We start from the raw sequence: 15,046 nt of genomic DNA, 5'->3' as shown, positions 1-15,046 counted from the left end.
AAGAGACAGTAAGGGAACCCTCAGGCTTGAGTAAACCTCTCAAAATCAGTTTGTTTTTTCTTTCCTGCAGGACCCTGGGGCTGAAGCCGTGGCATACAGCACAGGAGTCCTGCAAGTGCAAAGGTCCCAGGCAGTAGACACAAGAAGTGTGACCGTCTGTCAGACATTTTCTGACAGCACGAGTCACACTTCTTGAAGCCTGAGACCTTTGAGTCTTTAGACATTTTAGAAAAGTGTAATCACACACACCCAGTCAAACACACTGATTACACCCTATCCTATTTTAAACTCAAAAAATAAAACAAACTACCAAAGTTTTAAATTCTGAGAAAAAACACACACACACCACTAGGGGATGGAAGAAAAAGGCCCAAAGGCCGAGGGAAGAACTTATAAGTTCTTGTGGAAAAATGGGATTTTAGAGAGAAAGGGGGAGAAAATCCACTAAACTAAGGGAAACAACTGTTAAAATTAAAACTAAAGGGGTTTAAGTATACTAAATTTTACTCCAAAGTTACTCACCAAGAAGCCGGTAGAAACCAAACACCTCGATCGCTGTAGCGGCAAACGAGATCTGAGGTAACTCACGCCTAGCATTGTGGGATATAAGGGGAGCCTCGAGCCGGTGGAACCAACTCTCGAGCTTTTAGAGTGGCCGAGTCGGAGCCGAGGTCAGCTCCGAACCCATCCAGCAAGAATGAAGGCGAGATAGACAACTTAACATCATACTATTTCAGGTCTGGACCCCAAAATGTATCCAGGCTGTTCTAGTATACAACATCCCTTTCCTCCCTCGAACTGTAGCACTTGGATACAAAAATTATTTCTCTGCACTGCTGGTAACTGGTATGAGAACTTGCAGCAGCCTCACATCCATATGGGTGATCACTACTGAGCGATCCTATTCCAAACACTGGATGTTTGAACTGGCAAGACTGAAGAATGAGCAATGGCCCTAAAAATCAGGAACCTTGACGAGATCTCTCACACTGAACCATGCATTTGTGATGGTATTAGATAAAAAAGGCAATCTGTCACTCTCCAAATCCAGCAAAAACAGGATCATCAAGTAGTCAGAAAAGATAAAAGACTGATCAGAAAAATAAGAATATTCCCTCAGTCGCCCTGGTGTCCCCATGCTGGACAGTTGCATATTTATGGAGATGCAAAAATGTCCATGGTTCAAAAAGAGGTTTCCACAAATGAGAGATTGTGACTTCATAATATCAGTATTTCCTGAATATCCTTAAAAAAGGATAGAAGCATCATATAAAAGCATGAAGTTAACCTCCTGCATGACAAGCAAAACATTCATTTTAGAAACTTCTTCCTTGGGTAGAATTTGAGGTTTTATTCCTCTGAGCAATTTTACTGAAACTCCAAAGAGAAAACAATGTTAGGCTTAGTCACAAATAAACAAAGGGTTTGCCCATCAGCAGGTACAATTTGCTTAATAAGCTATTCAGAAGTTGAAAAAGCCGCAAAGAAAATACTAACCAGGACACTAAATGCTCAGGACTTAATGGTGTTTCAAGTCTTGCACAACATGGTGGTAAACTGAAAAAGATGGGCAGTCTTATATAAATGGAACGGAAAAAAGTTGCCAAGCCATCCTTGCCCGGCCCCAAACAAAAACTATACAAAAGTTCCTGCTGTGAATGTGTCTCAAAAGTAAGAGACAAGTATAGCAAGGACAGGGGGAAGGGAAAGCTGTCTGAGGTAAAAGATGTTACTAGATGCGATCAGCACTATATACAAAGAGTTGATCAGTCCCTGTAAACACTATCACTAAGACGGCTGTGACTGCAGTCAGTGTGTTATGGTACATCAAAGCAGCTGGCTTAAGTCTGCTACATTTTTCTAGCAGTAATGTGCAGACAAAAAATAGTTCCTCGCTCAGCTGGAAGACTTTCTTTGGTTCTCAAATCCAAGAGGAAATTTTTGGTCCTAAAATATTGCAAAGTACTCCAAGACATACTTGTACAATACACTTGATAAAATGCTCACATTGTGAAGCTGTTTTCCAAAATGTACTAGTCATTTGTCATGAACAGCCACGCATTCCTTGGAGTCTCACCTGTAATTGGAAGTTTAGGTCTCTTAGTGAACAACTGAGCTGGAATCTGATGGGGATTCATGCCATATCTTAGAGGAAGCTGAGACAATCCTCTGCCATACTCCCTTCGAAAATAGTCAGAAATTGCTTCGTCATACTCTGCAGTGTGAGTGAAGGCCTAAGGAGGGAAAAAGTAGCATTACTAACCCAACCACCACAAACACTTAATACATCTAAAATAAGGGAATATTTACTGGCAATTAAAACCATGCAGAATTTCTTAATCAGTACTTATTTATACTTGGCAGTTTCACATCCACATTGTAAAACCATGAAAAACTATGTTCCTACTTGGATAAAGCCTTCTCCTGCACATTTAAGAATCATTCAATAGGAGGTTCAGCCAAATATAACCAAAGTCATACTGTGCTGACCTTAAAGGCACACCTCCTTTTAAAAGAGGAGTACTCAAGCCAAGCCTAGCAAATCCAGCCCAGAATTAGTTACAGGCAAGTAAACAAAAAGGAAAGCATTCTCAAAATATGGAGCTCTAGGGTGGGTGGGAGTCAAATACAACTAGGAAAGGTTAGCCTCAATGTGTTAGAGATACTCTGTTCAAAAGCTCGTGTGGTTACAACTGTTGGCACCTTTACACAGATATGACAAATGTGTGCTTTGCAGTGATCAAACAAGACTGCCTATTACAGCATTCAAGTACAAAAGTAACTTGTAACATGCTAAGATCAAGTACAAGGGGCTTCCATCTCCTTCAACACCCCCCCCACTGGATTTTTAACTAACAGGCAGTGAAACAGAAAAATATAATGTACTGCCCTTACACACACCATAATGAGATTTTTATCTTTAAACTGATGATGCAATTTGTATTGGCTTTTAAAAGTGAGCCATGACTAGATGCATGTTGGGGGGAGGGGGTGGACAGTAGCCATTTCTAACACAACTAATGACTTGACACCGACACTCGTCCATAGACAAGTTACCTACAGCAATATTGATACAGTGGCGGGTTCTCTTATTTGCATATCACAAAGTGTCATATACATATTTGAGACACTCAGTTCTGGTTCAAACTACAAGTCACCCACACCTGCATACATCACAGTCAAACCTTATACTTTCTAAAGTCTTATCACTTGTTGTTTTGAGGTAATGTACCTACAAACTGCCTTATGTTTATCAAAAAACATAACTGCTCCAACATGATTCCATTTGAAAGACTAAAGTAAAAATATGGAGGACTCCCTCTTAGGTACTTCACTATAAAGAACCTCAGTGTAATTGCTTTTGCCATGGTGGTAAAGTCATTCTCCAAGCCTAAGTCACCAACTAAAATTCCAGCCAAAAACCACATGCACATCAACACATACATCACTAGCCAATCTGAGTCCCAAGGAAGCATGGCAAAAGCCCTTAAGACCTACAAATGAGGCAATTATTCTGCAAAATATTTTAGAAAATTGTTGAGTATTGTGAAGCACACGCGCATGCACATAAACACACACACCTCATGAAAACGGCCAACAGGTCGCAGCCATCTTTCTCAAGCCATATTAGGGGCACTGTGAAGGCTCTTAGTTCCCTCCACCCTGACAAATACAACATGGTGGCAGTCCAAGTGGGGGTGTGACCAACTTCAGGTGCTCCACTCAAACGGAAATGCAGATGACAACTAAGTGGCAGATTGAGAAGACAGTGGCTTGTGTGTGATAACTTGCCAACACAAATGCCAAAAATGAAAGGAAACTGGCTTCAGACTGGTTTATTAGCTGCATTATATGAGAACCTACTGCTTGTCAACCTGGGCAGACAACAGCAGACCGACACTACTGCTTTGCAAAGGATGGCGTTTACCTCTTACCAGGGCTTTCATACTGTGATCAGCAAATGCTTTAACCACACATTCCCTACTTTTAGCAAAGTCCTCTTTCTTCCATCCACAACCCCTAGCCTCTATTTTTGTACATGGGATTGGGGTGTCACTTTAGTGAGTCTAGAGCCATGGTTCATATCGCTGCACAACTAGCCCTGCCACGTTCTTTCAACCTGTGCACTCGCATGCACACACCCCTATGTCCAAGTTACAGCGGCCTGTCCACCAACTGCATGTTTTTGGAATGTGGGAGGAAACTGAAGCACCCAAAGAAAATCCACATGAACACAGGGAGGATATGCACACTTCAATTCTCAGCTGGGGTGCCTTCTGTGTGAACTGGAGGTCCCTCTTGCTGTGAAGTGTCACAGCATTCGCTGTGCTACTGTGCAGCCTACTAGCACATACATGCGATGAAAGCACCCCTCCATTCCAAGGTCTGACATTCATTTGACCTAGGAGCAACTGCAGAAGTGCATTAGTCAGAAATCCTCACGTTTACTCCGATCCCCTGCAAAACTAAAATGTGAAACTTGTCACCATAAAAACACTACACTACTACACTACCACTTCATCTCCCAAACATTATGATTGTTACCTTAATGCCATATCCCATGTCCTTACAAAACCCAAACATTTATTCTAGGCGACAATTGCCCTAAAACTTAGCTTACATACACTACAAAACTGAGAGCATGCCCAATGCTTCCTTGACTATAAAAATGTAATCTACTTATAACTGACAGTATACATCCCTAGTAGAGAACACAATGGTAAAACTTGCCTTACCAATATTGTTCCCTCTTGTACAACACAATTATCCTCTGTAAAGTCTGACCACAAATTAATGTTCACAAACAGGACTGATGATACCTTAAATATAGTTATTCAAGGGCATTTCAAAAACATATCTTATAGGTTCATAGGTTGGTACTGGGCTATCTGCCCGAAGGCATACATTAGCCAAGCCACGTTGTGCGGTATTCACCGCCCCTTTATTAGTTCCCTAGACCCTTGTACTAGCAGCTAGTACCCTTGGCCCCCATCTAGTAGTGCTGTTGGTGTGATCCCCGGTGTGAACTTTGTTACCCATCCACTCATCAAGGTTCCTCTTGAAGAGTGATAGTGAGGGGCTCTGTCTTATGCAGATCGGGACCGTCTGCATCTGCTTATCAATCTAAACAGTTCCTTTTGCATCCCTACCCAATCGGACTATTACTACCTCTGAACTCTACTCGACTAAATAGTAAAGAAGTACCTACCCAAACCAAATACTTCGGGAACATACAACTCCTATAGTGAAATACTCCACTTATTGTAGAATTCAGTCATATGAATATTCTACATTCTTATGTCACAAGTGTAACAGGGCAACACCCTAATGAACTTAAGGCAGCAATTAAGAAAACGCAAGTGGATTACATCAAAACTACCACTCAAGTTCCTTTAACTATGCCAAAAAGAAAAAACACCCATTATTGCTCAATATTTACTTACACTCATACCATTAATTTGGATCCCAAAGAAAAAGCCAACATCCTAGCTGGAAATTTACTTCCAACTTTTTACTCGACCAGCATGGTCGTTAAAGATTCTTTGTTCATAGTAATCCTGGGTCGGATGACGGACTAAAGTCATAGCAGCACTGTCCAAAACCACCATCGCATCATCTATAAGTAATCAAAATATTTAAAAAAATTTACAGCCAGTACCATATATGGCTCAACATTCAATACCAAGTATGACCTATAAGCTCGGTTAAACCTGCAATGTGAATCTTGCCACAAATTATGCCTCTGAAGCCTGGAGAACAGCTAATAGCAATACCTTTGTACAAGCATTACTTAAGGGAGTTATAGCCATCAAACTGAAGACATTGGTCTTACAAGCCTCGTTTATATTAAAAAAAAAAAAAAAAAAAAAAAAAAAAAAAATTGGAATCCTTTCTGATCTCACAAGTCTAAAGAGGGATCATCTCAACTCTGCAGCAATGTCTTTTTAACACTGAACTTCTTTGAAAGGGCAGTTCAAGCTGTTGATGGCTGATAAGTAGGAAACACAGTAAACTTAGACATGGCCAAGGCACTCCATACTAGTGAACCTCAAACTCAGGGTGGTAAGATGGATAGCAAACCATTTGTCAGATGAAAAACATGGACACGAGAGATGCAGCTACCACCCTGGCAATTACAAATAAAAATACCTAGCAATAAGACTCGAGATATCTTATTTGGCATCAATTTCTCTAATCTGCGAGCAAGTAGCTCAGCCCCTTGGATAACTAAAGCCCTAGTTTAGTCATCAGCTTTAACAACCACTGATATGAAAGCACTGCAGAAACAACTGGACTACGCATACACATATGTGGCAAGGACAATGGCTTCAAACTAAATGGAAAAAAAATAGTAGTACAGTCTGCTCTAGTTAAAGAAAGGGCTCCTCATCAAAATCAGACAAGCACCTTGTGGATGATTTTTATCCTTTGTTCTTTATGCCTCACTCCGCTTCAACTAGTAAACAAGGGCATCCAGTATTAAAGAAGCCTTACCGCCACTGTAATCATCTTACCAAACACCCATTACTGATTAGGATGTTCCTCTTTGGGATGTACTATTCAACACACTTCAGCTGGAGATAACTCAGAGGTTCCTAACCAACCAGCCATACACTCTCAGTATTCAGTTTCCTGAAGACAACAGTAACAAAAAAGTTTCAACTGTTAAGCAGGGAGAATCCATCATCTCAGACCTACATCTTTATAGAACTAATGGTTCCTCACACAAACAGACCTTAATTCATAAATAATAGGACACAGCAGTACAACAGTTTTGTATGGTACACTACACCTATGGAATAACGTTTACTGTTAAGCAAGATCAGTACAGTAGCAACACGGAAGATAAGAGCCTCAGATGATGAGCCGGGGAGGCCTAATTGTCTAGGTTTAAGGCAAGCAGTAACTCTAAGCTGGGAATTTGGCTAGAATGTTAGCCTGATAATGGATTAGCTAACATGGACTTGTAAACCCTGAGCACCTATCATTGTTCTGTGAAAGTCAATATCTGTGGTCTATTGTTCCAGCAAGACTACAAATGCCCGAGGAAAGAGACAAAGGTCTTCTAGCTTAAAGGTGGTGGCAGCCCTATTACTTGCACTTTACAATAAATTCTCAATCAATTCCCAGCACTGCTGGCATGTTAACATGGAGTCAATGCCAGACGTTTGAATTTCTTCCCATGAATTCTCAATCAATTCCCAGCATTGCTGGCATGTTAACATGCAGTCAATGCCAAACGTTCGAATTTCTTCCCATGAAGTTTGTCAAATTAGTTTTACTTTGATTACTTCTGCTGATGTACTAAATTCCTCCAAGGCCATTCAACATGCAAACACTTTTACAATGACAGCATTTTGAAGGGCTGTCCAAAAGGCAATCCAGCTCAACTAAACCCTTCATGATTTGCAACATACACAAAATTGACTTGGTGACCATCAATATGCCATAAAAAGAAATGCACCGTGACAAGGTAGCGTTTCCTGTTAACATGAGTGAGACTTGTAGGACAGAACTCTCCTAGAATGGTATTTCTTTACTGAAAATTTGGCACTTTTTACAACCTTAATATAGGGACTTGGGCATTCCTGTATGGACTGCATATCTGGATGCAACACACCAGCAGTACAAGCACATATCTCCACAGAGCAAGGTCAAGTCCCCCATACCAATAGCAAATACCTTCATGCAAATCAGGAAATACAGATCTGACTGTTGTTTAACCAAGTGCATCTACTTCCAGAAACATAACATCCTGGCAAAACAGTCGACTTATCCTATAAGAGGATGGAGATAGTACTCCTGACCAATCAAGTAAGAGCTCCATTAGATCTAACAATGCTGATGTTAACTGACTTGGTTGAACCCCAAGCAGGTACTACTAAAGTAAAAGGCACAATACACACTTCTGCCTTTTGGTGAAGGCACAGTTCCCAAAGAGTAGAGCACTGCAGTATTGACTTCCTAAAGGGTACTCCATCTCCAGGTACAGATCACAAAAATAATGTTCTGCAGACATTCCTACAGTGTCTATGTTTATATATACACATACGCACACATATATATAATAAATGGAACTGTAATCACATTGTACGCCTACCATATGGACCAGTAGATTGCTACACATGACACATCAATCAGCAAACATAGGTGCTCAGTTATCAACCCGTGTTAAAGCAGACTTCCTACAGTCAAAAATAAAAGGAATAACACAAAAAAACTGTAGCCAAAAACGAAAGCCAGTCGAGGTTGCAGGATGTCCCAGTATGTTTAAAGGAAATGAATCCAATCCACAGAAAGTACAGTTTTGTACCTACCATAAATGTAGATGTTCGAAGATCCACATTGCTGCAGTCCTTACATATGGGTAGTCCGCTGTCCTCGGTCGGCCCGAATACCAAAGTATTAGGCTGACGTCGGTCATGGGCGCTCAGATCTGACATCAGAGTGTCAGGGTATAAAAGCGCATGACCGACGTCATATCCTCAGTCTTTTCTTGCCCCAGATGTCAGAAGGCCCTAAAAAGAAAGGCCACAGCCAAAAACAGAATACCTCCCAAAAACATGCCCAACAACAACCACCACCCAAACTATATAACCACACAAACTACAGTGGGGAAGGAGGGAGGGTAAATTGGACTGCAGCAATGTGGATCTTCGAACATCTACATTTATGGTAGGTACAAAACGGTACTATGTTCTTCATCTCACACTGCTGCAGTCCTTACATATGGGTAGAATCCCAAAGCAGAGGAAAGGGAGGATGGCCAACTCAAAGCATTAGGGGCTGCTAAAATGCCCTGTAAAATAGCAGTGGCAAACCCAGCCCTAGACTTGGAATAGAGAGGTAGATGGTAATGTTTAGAAAAAAGTATGTACTGAACTCCAAGTAGCTGCCTCCAAAATATCTTTTGTAGCTACCCCCCTAAGAAAGGCCGTAGAAGTGGCAGTAGCTCTAGTGGAATGAGGTCTGATTCCAGCCGGAATCTCCTTACCATGATGGGAATAACAGAAAGAAATACAAAAACCAATCCATTTAGAAATAGTTTCGAAACAGGTTTTCCTTGAGAACCCAAAGCAAAAGAAACAAACAACTGCTGAGACTGCCTGAACCCCTTGGTTCTGCTCAAATAATAACGCAACTGCCTATGAATATCCAAAGTATGCAAAATCTTCTCCCCTTTGTTTTGGGGGTCTGCATAACAGGTAGGTAAATGAATAGTTTGATTCAAGGCCACACTAGATACCACTTTAGGCATAAAGGAAGGATTAGTACGCAAAGATACCCTATCCTTATGAAAAATTAGAAAAGGTTCCACTGCCATAAGGGCCTGTAATTCAGAAACCCTTCTTGCAGAGGTAATGGCCAACAAAAAAGCAGTCTTCCATGACAAATATTTCAACTCTGCAGTAGCTGCAGGCTCAAAAGGTTGTAGAGTAAGTTTTTCCAACACAAAATTGAGATCCCAAGCAGGAGTAGGAGCTCTACGTGGGGGTCTTATGTTCTTTGCCCCTCTAAGAAATTGCTTAAACAAAGGATGAGGGAATAAAGGAGGGTCACAGTCATAGTGAGCAGAAATGGCTGCAGCATGAACTTTTATGGAGAAGGACAAACCCTTGTCCAATAATTCAGTAAGATATTGCAGAGAAACACTTAAATCAGGCTTGGAAACATCAAAGTTCTTCCCTTTGCTCCAAATAAAAAATCTCCTCCATTTATCAGCGTAAACTTTCCTTGTACTAGGTCTCCTGGCCTCCAAAATAACATTCAAAACATGTTGTGGAAGCTGAGACCCTCCAGAGTCTAAAACAGAATATGCCAGGCTGTTAAATGCAGAGACTGAATCCTGACATTGAGAAAGTGATTGCCCTCCTGAGACAAAAGATGTGGAATCAAAGGTAGAGGCCATGGAGGCTCTCGTGCTAAACTCCTCAGTAGTGGGTACCAGTGTTGTCGAGGCCAATCCGGCACTATCAGAATCGTGGATGGCTTGTCTTGTCTGGCCTTTAAGAGTACCTTGGGTAGAAGAGGCAGAGGTGGAAAGGCATATACATGAAGATTGTTCCAACTGAATGATAGAGCGTCCACCTTCCAAGCTGTGGGATGAAACATTTTTGTGCAAAACTTTGGCAACTGGTAATTTAGTGGAGAAGCGAACAGATCTATGTCTGGAGTTCCCCATAACACTGTCAACTTTTGAAATACATGAGGATCCAATTTCCACTCGTGAGGATCCACTATTTGTCTGCTCAACACATCTGCTAAGGAGTTCTGTGCTCCTGGTAGGAACCTTGCCTGAAGATTGAGGTGTAAACTGAGAGCAGTCTCCCACAAAATCATCGCTTGCCTGCAAAGAGGGTACGAGTGAGTTCCCCCTTGCTTGTTGATGTACCACATGACAGTAGTGTTGTCTGTTTGAATCAACACCTGCCCTGGGTGAAGTAAATCCTTGAAAGCCATCAATGCAAATTGAACTGCTAACATCTCCTTCAAGTTGATATGCAAATGTTGAAGTCTGACAGGCCACGTGTCTTGCACCCATTTTCCAATGAGGTGTGCACCCCAAGCCTTGTCCGAGGCATCTGTCGTTAGAATCTGACTCGCCTCTGGTCGGGTCACAGAGAGTCCCTTGTTTAGGTGACATTCCTGGGCCCACCACAAAAATTCCTTCTGAATGCAAGGAATCATCTGAATGACAGTGTCCAGATCTTGGCAGTGTTGTGTCCATACATTTTTGAGATACCATTGAAGCTTCCTCATATGCAGTTTGGCATTGGGAAGCACCAGAATACAAGATGCCATGAACCCCAAGGCTTGAAGGACTGTCCTTGCAGTCAGCCTGGACTGTAGAGACATTTGATGGAAATAAAGAGAAAGGTTTCTTTGTTTGTCCGGGGTCAAAAAGGCCATCTGAGAAGCTGTATTCAGTCTCACACCCAGAAAGCACATGTCCTGAGAGGGTACTAGACTGGACTTTGTTTCGTTCACAGAATACCCTAGGCATCTTAACACTACCATCACATACTGTAGATGATGAAGAAGTTCGTCCTTGTCTTGTGCAATAATCAGGCAATCGTCCAAATAAGGATAAATCTGTATTCCTCCTAACCTGAAAAAGGCTATCACTGGAGCCAGAACCTTTGTGAACACTCTGGGCGCAGTAGATAAGCCAAAGGGCAATGCAGAGAACTGATAATGTAAATTTCCAGCCCGAAAACGCAGGTACCTCCTGCAACTGGGCCTGATAGGAACATGAAGATAAGCCTCTTAGATCCAGAGTTACCATCCAGTGATCTTTTCCCAGCAGGGGTAAAAGCTGTTGTAACGTCAGCATTTTGAACTTTGGAATGTCCAAATAAGTGTTGAGGATGGATAAGTCCAAAATCGGTCTCCACGTGTTCCCCTTCTTTGGTACTAGAAACAGGCGAGAATAAAATCCTAGACCCACCTCTGACAGAGGAACTGGCTGTATAGCTCCCATTTGAAGAAGTAAGGAAATCTGTTTGTGAGCCTCTATCCTTTGCCGAGGAGGAACGTCTGGCATGCCTTTGAAAGGAGGCAATGTATGGAAATAGAACTTGTAGCCTTGGTTTATAATGTCCAATACCCATTTGTCCTGGGTGATTAAATGCCAGTTTTGCTTGAAGAGAGCTAGTTTTCCTCCCAAAGGAGCTGCCAGGCAAGAAGAATCTGGCAGCTGAAAATGCAGGTCATTGGGCCTGTTTTCGAAAGGACTGGCCCCTACCCTCACCAGCAGTCTGAGCAGGCGAACTCCATGTTCTGGGCCTGAAGGTACCCTGAGCCCTGCCCCTACCACGTCTAGATCTACCCCTAGACTGAGAATCAGAAGGGTACGTCCACCCCTTAGTAGGCCAATTTCTACTAAACTTTGGAGGTTGCACCTGCAAAAAATCTCAGTCTGCATGGACTTAGCCTTGTCTTCCATTTTCTTCAAAACAGACTCCACAGGGGGACCAAACAAAACTTCAGACTGTAAAGGGGCATCCAGAATTCTAGTTTTAACATGCTCGGATAAATTCTGATCCTTAAGCCAGGCATGCCTACGAAGAACTGAACCAGTGGCAGCCACCCTAGAAGAAGCCTGTAAAGCATCAAAACCACACTGCAAAGAATGCTTTCCCACCTGTTCAGATACATGCACCAAATCTTGCAATTCTTTACACTCTATGCCCTCTGCCAAAGCATCCACTTTAGATTTTAGCTGAGAAAGGAGGAAATTCTGATATTTCAACATATGAAACTGGCAATTTAAAGCCCTCATTGCTAAAGTAGAAGATGTGTACACCTTCTTACCCCATCTGTCCAAAGCTCTAGCTTCCTTATCTAGAGGAACCGGATTCTTTACAACAGAGGCTCTAACACCCTTAGGCCCCTGACTAACAGTTTCTGGATCCACCCTAGGACTCTTATACAGATATTTATGAGCCTCAGGCACCCTATAATACCCGTCTGGTTTAACTGGTGCAGGGGGCAAAGAATCTGGATTAAGGGAAGCCTCCGAAAAAACATCCTGAACAACATCCAAAACAGGAGGTATAGCCAAGGGTCTATGCTGTGGTAAAAACAAGAACTCCCTAAGCCTCTTTCGTGAATCAGAGAAATCCTGTCCTTCCCACTTAAAATGCTCCCTCATGGAGTGTAGAGTTTCTGAAAAAGAAAAATCCTCTGGAGGAGAAGCAGAAGGAGTGGAATCCTCCGCATCAGAGTCAGAATAAGGGAGAAAATCTTGAATGTCTTCAGCAGAAGACCCTGAATCATCTGAGGCCTGGTCCAAACTTTCCAACTCCAGCTCCACCCTGGGCCTCTTATCAGGAGGGGGCATAGAACCTCTAATTAAAGTAATCAAATCTTCTGCCATTTTAAGCATGTGCTTTTTAGGCACAGACCCTGAAGCACCAGGACTGACACCAGAGGAAGGCAAAACAGACCTGCCCTTAGAAGGAGCCTTAGGAATAGAAGTAGAAGGCCTAACCACCTTAGGCATAGAAGGGAGAACAGAAACCTGAGAGGCCCCTTCAGCCTGACCTGACTCATGTGATGCTACATCTTGTAAAATCAAAGTTTCACCCTGAGACTGAACAGAAACTTCAGCCGGATCCACCTGTTCCACTGTAGCTTCTAAAGGACCGGCGTCCGAAACGGACAAATCATCTTGCCTAGGCTTCAAAGATTTGTCTTTGCGCTTCTTCGTGGAAGCGGGCCTCGGAGGATCCGACGGCATATTATAATTACACCTCTTCCCAAAGACTAACCTAGCGCAATCTAACCTTCGTTTAATGGTGCGCTTATTAATCCTAGCACAAAACCTACACCCGACTACGTCGTGCTCCGGTCCCAAACAAGGAATACAAAGGGAATGATAATCTCTATGCGGTATCTGTTTCCCACAAGAAATACAATTATTCACTTTTTCTGACATCCGGAAATAACTGAGGCAAGAAAAAACAAAAATATTCCCCAACGGGGTACTTAGCCCAACTTGGTATCGGTCTGAAACTCCGAATACGAAAAATTTCAGAACGCCGAACGGCACTTGCAACGCTGCTTCTGCATCGGACCATGCGGCAAAAAAGACTGAGGATATGACGTCGGTCATGCGCTTTTATACCCTGACGCTCTGATGTCAGATCTGAGCGCCCATGACCGACGTCAGCCTAATACTTTGGTATTCGGGCCGACCGAGGACAGCGGACTACCCATATGTAAGGACTGCAGCAATGCGAGATGAAGAACATCACTTATTAGCAGAACAATCAAAAGCTGGTAAGCGCTTTCGTTCCAAAAATACAGAACTTCAGACAAATCACACTTCAAACCACCCATATTTAAACTAAGTTAAGGTAATCACATACGTAAAAACACATTTCGCAGCCACACCTCCTTAAAGTTATAGTAAAATATATACTAAAAACACATATATACATAAATATTTGTAGTATAAAAGATGGTACAAGATTGCAACCAGCATTTGTTTGGCATATGATGACAATAAGCAAAATGTTTTTTTTCATTACAGATTTGGAACAATACACCTCTCTATAAAATATATGTTAATATAAATAAGTGCACACCTATCACTACAAACCATTATTCGTTTCAGGGGTATACATTACGGTTAAAAATTTTTTTAAATATTAAATATAAAAAGATTCTCATTAGGGCTTTTAATCTTAACAGGGAACGAATAGAAATATTCTCATTCACTCCCGGCCAGTTGCCAGCATCTAAAATCAACTGCCAGTACAGTTCCCTCTTTTCCAACAAAACTGACCAGGCACCCAGTCTTATTTCAGTAGGGATGTGATCTATAAAGAAAACTGAAAAGAATGCCCTTCATTGACCACCAAGTGCTTGCTCAGAGCATTTGTTTCTTTTTATTTCATATAAATGCTCATAAACACGATTACTCAATTTTCTATCTGTTTTGCCAGTATAACACCCACATTGTTCACACAAAGCACAATATATTACCCTTTCAGTGTTACAATTGTATTTCCTTTTTAGTCTAAAAATAGTACTTATTTTAAATTTGTCCTTCCTTTATATATTTACAGAAATGACATGCCACACTTGCTCATAACCATCATTACTTTTCATAGAACTCAGTTTCTTTTCTAAGCAACTCTTCAAATTCCTGCCTCTTCTATATATTATAGTGGGCCTTGAATCCACATGTTGTCTTAGGTTCCTATCCTAAGTATGGTCCAATTTTTCTCTAAAATTTTTTTTAAATCACGGCTGTAGAAAGTAAAAACTGTTCTAAAGGATGTGTTATAATTTCTGTTCACATTATCATGATTACCAATGGTCACACTGGTGGTGGTGATCTGGTGTATTGGAGATTCACTTAAAAGTGGTATATAAAAATTCATTTCCCTCGTTAACCACTTCCAGTAGAATTTCAACAACAAATTTCATGGGATAACCTCTTTTCACAAACATATTCTTTAATACTTCACATTCAGTTAAAAAATCATCCAAATTGGATACCACGCGTGCAGCAAGGACAAGTTGACCCTTAACT

The 15,046-nt window shown here is 41.6% G+C and overlaps 1 protein-coding gene across 1 annotated transcript in view; it reads right to left on the bottom strand.

The window, feature by feature from the left end:
- ATIC (5-aminoimidazole-4-carboxamide ribonucleotide formyltransferase/IMP cyclohydrolase) overlaps window positions 1–15,046 on the bottom strand; it is a 1,003,526-nt gene that overhangs the window by 780,421 nt on the left and 208,059 nt on the right. Inside the window, exon 7 of the mRNA XM_044075723.1 lies at window positions 2,078–2,234. Within this exon, the coding sequence (XP_043931658.1) occupies window positions 2,078–2,234 (157 nt within the window). The remainder of the gene's footprint in view (window positions 1–2,077; window positions 2,235–15,046) is intronic.

The sequence above is a fragment of the Protopterus annectens genome, chromosome 6.part1, assembly GCF_019279795.1.
Source record: "Protopterus annectens isolate FY-2018-M chromosome 6.part1, PAN1.0, whole genome shotgun sequence".
Lineage (NCBI taxonomy): Eukaryota > Metazoa > Chordata > Ceratodontiformes > Protopteridae > Protopterus > Protopterus annectens.
Note: the sequence above shows the minus strand (reverse complement) of the source record. Positions and strands in the feature narration are given on the sequence as shown.